At 31.9% G+C, this 7,563-nt stretch overlaps 1 protein-coding gene across 4 annotated transcripts; it reads left to right on the forward strand.

Annotated features, from left to right (window-relative positions):
• The first annotated feature begins 374 nt into the window (after positions 1-374).
• On the forward strand, positions 375-7,321 carry LOC114286714 (putative serine/threonine-protein kinase PIX13). 4 transcript variants are annotated; one of them, XM_082873348.1, is made up of 6 exons: positions 375-585; positions 751-1,106; positions 5,059-5,194; positions 5,341-5,477; positions 5,667-5,790; positions 6,564-7,321. In XM_082873348.1, the coding sequence occupies exons 1-6, from the start codon at positions 516-518 to the stop codon at positions 7,064-7,066; spliced, it is 1,326 nt and encodes a 441-aa protein (XP_082729474.1). In that variant the 5' UTR covers positions 375-515; the 3' UTR covers positions 7,067-7,321. The 4 variants fall into 4 exon arrangements, with proteins under 4 accessions (XP_082729474.1, XP_082729475.1, XP_082729476.1 ...); XM_082873349.1 differs by having other exon boundaries at positions 754-1,106; XM_082873350.1 differs by having other exon boundaries at positions 378-585; positions 6,517-7,321.
• The last annotated feature ends 242 nt before the right edge of the window (positions 7,322-7,563 follow it).

Below are 7,563 nucleotides of genomic sequence, written 5' to 3' on the forward strand. Positions count from 1 at the left end.
AAATAAAAATAATGAGGTTTAATGATAAAAACATGAATTAATTGTGCATATTTCATAATATCCAGATTGTCCACTAAATACAAAGACCGAAAAATGAATACCACATAACTTATTTGCTTATTTATTTGAACATACTAATAAAAAAAACACAATAATTGGAGTATTGTTATTTAAAATTAAAATTATACCCAATTTAATGATGTGATAATCAATTAGGATATTAGAGGCAACACTCTCTCTCATATCTTTTCTAATCATTAACTAATCATATCACTTATACATTATTAAATTTAAAAAATAAATCTAAAAAGTGAACTGATATATTATTTTCCATAATTTTATGTTTTTATTTTCTCACCTCTTTCTTTGTCTCACAATCCAAACCTAGGCTTAATTTTCTTGAGCTCTTCTGTTTCCTCTCTCCTTCTTATCTCTTGGAGAAAACCATATCATCAGCTTTATCAAAGAAAACTTCTTCTTTCTTTCTAGAGAGAGAGAGAGAGAGAGAGAGAGAGATGGGAAACTGTTGGGGATCTCCAGTAGGTAATCATAGCAGCCCAAGCGCCACCAAACCATCCACCCCAGGTATATGTATATATATAGCTGATCTCTTTGTGTTTCTTTGGTGACTTTTTTTAGATGTTTTTGAATAATTTCCCATAAACCCAAATCACTTTACCAATCATTTCTTTATTATTATCATTTATTTTTCTCAGATGATCAAAACTCATTTATTTTTGTCACTACTAGTAGACGACGACGACAACAACAACAATACTGCTGCGGCGGCGGCGGAGGTGGTGGTCGGAGGAGGAAGTGCGGCGGCTTCGGAGGAGAAAGAGAAAGAGAAAGTGGAAGTGGAAGTGGGTGGGAGTAGAAAAGCAGTAAATGTAACTCCGAATTTGAAAGTGTTTACGTATTCGGAGTTGAAGAGAGCGACCAGGAATTTCAGACCAGACACAGTGTTGGGAGAGGGAGGATTTGGAAGAGTGTTTAAAGGATGGGTGGATGAGAAGACCTACGCACCCTCCAGGATCGGCGTCGGATTGGCCATCGCCGTCAAGAAATCTAATCCCGATATCCCTCAAGGTCTCCAACAATGGCAGGTATATCCGCGTCTCCACTACTCATCATCAAATTTCACATTCCATTTTTTTTTTTTTAAAGTCAATTTTAAGTCAATTTCTATTTTGTTTTTTTTTCCACCATAGTGTTTCCCCATTCCTATAGGCGATCATGATTCAGAGATTGGTGGAGACAAAGAGGACTTTGTTGCTTACAAAAAAGTAGCTTGCAAACTAGTTATTTTGAAAGAATAATTAATTTTTGACTTTCTAATTACTTTATGCTATTTTAATAATCCTTACTTTTGTGTTATTATTATACCTAACAAAATGACTTCTAATTTTATAGAAATCCCAAAGTGTAAGGGATGGAAACTTTTTTTATTAAAACTTTAAAAAGTTTGAACTCAACTCAATGAATAAAAACTTAATAAATTGAACTTAAATTTAGTTGGCTTAGATTTCACTCGAATTCGAACCTGCTCACAAAACTTAACAAGGTAAACAAATTATAAATTCATACTTGTGTATAAGATTAAAATTACAACTAAAATTTTTGATTATATAATTATATATAATATATATATATATAAATAAATATACTACAAAAAAACGTCAATATCGTACTAAAATAATAATATCTACCACATTTACAATATTTAAATATATAAATAACATATTTATCTTTTTTTTTATACATATCTTTATATTACTTAAGTAAATGTTAAACGAATCGAGCTTTATTATGTTTGTGCTTAGGATTGCAAATGAATCGAACTGTTCACAAATATGTTCGGCTCGGCTCGTTAAAGGTTCTACTCGACTCAGCTCATTTACTATATGTGTCGAGCTCGAATTCGAATATTAAGCTCGCTTACCTTTATTTAAATTATATAATAAATATATTGTATATATATATATATATATAATATTTTTATTTAAACTCGAGTTTCATTAATATTAATGAGCCGAGCCGAGCCGAGCCGAGCCGAGTTCAAACTCAATTACTCATCAAGCCAAACTCGAACTCAAAAAACGAAGGAAAATGCTATAGGCCTCAAATTTTCTACCAAATGAATGACCAAATGTGTCACATGAGTGTGGGGTTCACAAAAGTATGGACCTACACCCATATAAAACATTTGATTATTCATTTGGCAAAAAATTTTGTATCCCTAACATTACCCATACATGAACTCAATAAGCAAAAGAGCCGAGCTCGAGTTCGAGCTCAGCAAATCTCGACTTGACTCGACTCATTTCATTTGCGACCTTATTTGTACTTATTTATTAAGTTTTTAACGAGTTCAAACAAAATAAAAATTTAACAAACCGAGTGCAAATGAGCTTTTATTGAGCCCAGTTCGAACCTATTTATGTTCATTTGTAGTCCTACTTGCATCCCCTACTCTATTCCAAAAAAGTGGGATAGGACAAGTTTTACTTTCTTGTTCCATTCTATCTGCCCTACTCTCAATTTTATTTTAATATAATGAATAAAACATTAAAATATTACAATTAATATTTATTTTTACTGATTTTTTTATCATCTTATATATTTTTACTCTCATTATTTATAACATATTATATTATCTTTAATTTTTATTTTTTTATTTTTTAAAATTACAAAATGAACATATTCCCATTGCATGGTTAAAAGTTAAAAAATCAAAAAAAAAAAAAAAATCTAAAATAGGCCATAGTCTCCTTGTCCTTTGATATACGGGAACGGAAAGACAAAGTCGCCCCATTTGCCATCCCATCCCTTGGTCAAGTAGGAGCAGCTGAATTAAAATAGAAAGACAGGAGTAGTTGGTAAATGGACTGGACCTAGTCAAACGTTTCGGTTTTGGTTGAAAATTCATACAGCTTGCTTTTTGCTAATTGCTAAATGCCACTTTGTGCTTTGTAATTTTGTGAAAGAATTTTGATACATAACTTTAAAATAATAGTTTTAATGAGAGTTTTAATGATGTGGAAAAGAGAGAGATAAAGAGAAGAGTATAGACCTCATATCACATAGGTAGTTTTTACATCATTAGAGCTCCATTAAAACTCTCGAATTCGAATTTTCAAACATTATTATTTTGTGAAAATTCGTAATTTGCCTCCATAAAATAAAAAGTTACATATTGCACCTCTAGTTTGTAAAAATTACACTATAATATAGTTTTGTAAAATGAATTAGGACAATTGGCCTAGTGATTATGTAATACCGTTGGTAGTGTGAGATTGCGAGTTTAACTTCTATGGAGAGAAGTTTGATACCGTTTGTGATAATTTATTTCTTTCCCATTATGAGGTTGCATATAATTAGCAGTGGTTATTGAATTTGAGTTGATTTATTGGTTGTCAGGTTTTTTTAACTTTCTAATTATTATGAGCTACTGGTTTGTCTAATGATATAAATATTTTTTATATTTGTCATTACTCTTCTATCTATTGAAAAACAAAAAAAAACAAAAACAAAAAAAGGTAGTTTTGCTTTTAGTTTTCACTATATGTTTTATTAAGTTTTAAAAATAAATTGTGCAAAGTGTAAATTTTATAAATTATAAGAAACAAAGTACAATTTTCACATAACTAAGGATAAAAAAGTATAATTTTTAATTTTACAAGTATCAAAGTGCAACTTTAATAAAACTAGGGGCAAAGTAATCATTAATTCTTATAAAAATCTATAAACGTGACTAAAATAGCACATGAACAAACATTTTGAGTGATGGCAAACCAAAACAAAAAGAAGAATATATAATTAAGACCTATCATTGATTTTTAAACTAAGAATAAATCAAATTAGTTTAGAATTTTAGAACTGAATAAATTTATAAAGTTGATCAGATTATATATAGATATTCAACAAATGGTTTCCTCCAATACCCTTAATTTCATGTCCAATTTAAAGGGATGATGATTGCATCGAACACATAGAACATCTTCATTGCCAAAGCTACTTTCTATATATATATATGTGTGTGTGTGTGTGTGTGTGTGCAAGGTTTTAAAAAGCAGTCACAACCGTTACGTAACGCCATTATGTAACACCGTTACGTAACGGTTTTGGTGGTTACCGCCACCCGTTACGGCCACTTTTGCAGTGTGATTGAGATTCACAGGTGTGTCGGCCATAACGATGCCGTAACAGTCATAACGGCCTGTTACGTACCGTTACGTAATGATTCCAAACCGTTTTTTTTTTATAAAAAAAACACAACAAAAAAAAAGCTGAAAATGGGGGGAAGAGGGATAGAGAGAAGTGGGAAGATAAAGAGAGAAGATGGAGGAGCAAGAGATAGAGAGACAAAAGAAGGAAGATGAAGAACATGTTATTGATTTGTTGAAACTGTAAGACCTATGCTATTCTATTCAGCTGCTATCACTCAACTATTTTATTTGTGTGCGTCTATCTATATATTGTTTGAAAATAATAATAATAATAATAATAATAATAATAATAATAATAATAATAATTGTGGTCATTATCTATTTAGTTTAGTTAAAATATGTATATATATAAATTTAGGCTCTCAGGTATTCTCTTATGTTTGTCATTGTTTATCTTATATATAATAGTTAGTGATTGATTTTTTGTATAATATAAAGTCATTAATTATTAAAATAAATGTAAAAAACTCAGTTTATAGTGATTTAAAAATATGAAATATATTGAATCATACTTAAAAATTTACAAAAATTGATCAATATTTATTTTAAACCCAATAAATATGACCATGGAAAAAAAATATCAATATCGGTAAGGTTTTTTCAAATTGTGCGAAAAATAAAAAAAATTCACGGTTCAGGTTACCTCAACCGTTATGCTACGACATTTACTCCCCACACTTGCAACCACAACCGCGCCACCGCCACTGTTACGGCGACCGCAATCACTTTTCAAAACCTTGTGTGTGTGTGAGAATAATCAAATGTATCCAATATGCATTTTCTCAATCATTATATTAATCTTGATTATTTTAAATTTTTGCGAGTGCAGTCAGAGGTGAAGTTCTTGGGAAAATTTAGTCATCCAAATCTAGTAAAGCTGTTGGGTTACTGTTGGGAAGATGATCAATTGCTCCTAATTTATGAATACATGCAAAAAGGAAGCTTAGAAAGCCACCTTTTCAAGAGTAAGCAACACTTTTACTTCAACCAAAACCCTTCATTTCACATGCATTAATTCATGGAAATGTGTTCATCTAAAAAAACAACAAAATTGTTTTCAAAAAATAACAAAGTGTTGTGTATATATGTTGCAATGTTGTAAATGGTGCAGGGGGTTTAGAACCACTTCCATGGGAGGCAAGGCTTAATATAGCTATAGGAGCAGCTCAAGGCCTCGCTTTCTTGCACACGACAGAGAAGCAAGTCATCTACCGCGATTTTAAGGCTTCCAATATATTGCTTGACGGGGTAATTTAAGTTAAATTAAATTCATTAATTGACCTCTTTGTGCATTACTGTATATATAGATTAATTTGCCATGAATTTGTTTAAAAAGCTCAAGTCGTCTCAACTTCATATTTAAACTTGAGAAAAGCTAAGCCCAACCCTTTTTATATCTCCAATGCTAATTTCCATCAATCTCGTTGATTTTTGTAGGACTTCAATGCAAAGCTTTCAGATTTTGGGTTGGCAAAGTTAGGTCCCATAAATGGCAATTCACATGTGACAACGCGCATCATTGGCACGTATGGCTATGCTGCTCCTGAGTACGTCGCAACTGGTATGACTCCCCCATATCTTTCTCTTATACGAGTAGTAGCCAAAGTCCAAGAATGAATATACATTTTTTTGTGCAAAATCAATTTATACAAAAATATTTTCAAGTGTAAAATATTTTAGGCAGAAAGAAACGAAGTTTTAATCATGTCTTGTTTAAATGATATCAAAAGTTTAATTTAAAAAAGTAAAATTTGTTTGACTTTTCTGTCATTTTTGTTTTACTTGGTCTATTTTTTTAATTAAACTTTTTGATCTAGAAAGACTTAAAAAATGATTGACTATTTTTTTTTTTTTAAAGAAAATTTTCTTTTAGCATTTATCAACCCTCACCTAAGTGGTTTGGAAAAATGATTTACACATAACATTTCTAGAACTCATCCAAAAGATGTTGCATTAATATTTTTTGAATTAGAAGCTACAAGGTTGGTATTTTGGTTTGAAATGAAAGAATCACTAAAAACACATATCATTCTATGCGACAATTTTTGACTCTTTTTTTTTTTTTTTTTTTTTGGGGGTCATTGACAAATACTCAATTTTCAACCCCTTCCTTCATATTGGTTTGGAGTTTGGAGTCTCATAATTCAATAACTTCAAGTATTTTGAAGCAATATCACAATTTAATTTAGGGATGGATGATCCTAAGCCATTTTCATCTTACTAGCTTTTAACACCCAAAGACTGATTATGAGTTTATGACAATTATAAATTTTATTTGTTTGTACAGTGGTGCAAATATGAATTCGACAACAATGATCAATAATGAATTTTCAGGTCATTTGTACGTGAAGAGCGATGTATACGGTTTTGGAGTGGTGTTGCTTGAATTATTGACAGGTTTAAGGGTGCTCGACATGAATCGACCCAAGGGTGAGCACAATTTGATAGAGTGGGCTAGGCCCTTCCTACCCGACAAGAGGAAATTGAACAAAATCATGGACCCAGGGCTTAAAAATCGCTACCCTTTAAAAGCTGCATTCCAAGCAGCTGAACTTATACTTCAATGTCTTGAATCCGATCCAAAAAGCCGACCCTCAATGGAAGAAGTTTTGGAGACTCTCCAACAAGTCAATGCCATCAAGATGAAGCCTAAGGGCTCCAAAGCCGGTGCAAAACATACCGCCACAGCCACCCAGCGCCACCAACAAGATCGTCATCCTCCGGTGAGTTCTCATCGTTACGGTCATGATCGATCTCTGCTTCACCACCAAAGGTACGGTAGAAATGGTGGAGGTCAAGGTGGAGCTCACTCGCCCTTGACTAGACCTCGCGGCTAATTATTTACATGACAAGTTTTATGGACACATATGTGAATGGAAAAAGATGTGCATCAAAAATCACTGGTGATTTTTGTAAAAGAGATTTTATGTGATTGCATCAGTGTTGTATGTGAATTGCAATTATTGTTTCTTATGGGCTCTACACTTCCATAGGAAACCCACAAAAATGTACACTAGCTATTGCATATGTTATAGGTAAATGTTAATTAATACTCCTGAAGTAATGTTTAATATCATGATTGTTGTGAAAAATGTAAAAGAGTTTTGTGTTCTTTGAAATATATTTTTTGATGTATTTTTCACCTACACCTACAAGTACAGCTCGATTTGGGCATCCGTGGTAAACACAAAATACCATACACTGTTTACGCTGCTTGTATTGTCTTTGTCGTAGTTCCAAACACTCTCTCCAACCCAGTATTTGTTGATTTCACGTTAAAAGTTAATTATTTTAACATATTGTGCAGAGAAAATAGGGACGAAAGATTCCATTC

This window comes from Camellia sinensis, chromosome 6 (assembly GCF_055761805.1).
Source record: "Camellia sinensis isolate YWXY chromosome 6, ASM5576180v1, whole genome shotgun sequence".
NCBI lineage: Eukaryota > Viridiplantae > Streptophyta > Magnoliopsida > Ericales > Theaceae > Camellia > Camellia sinensis.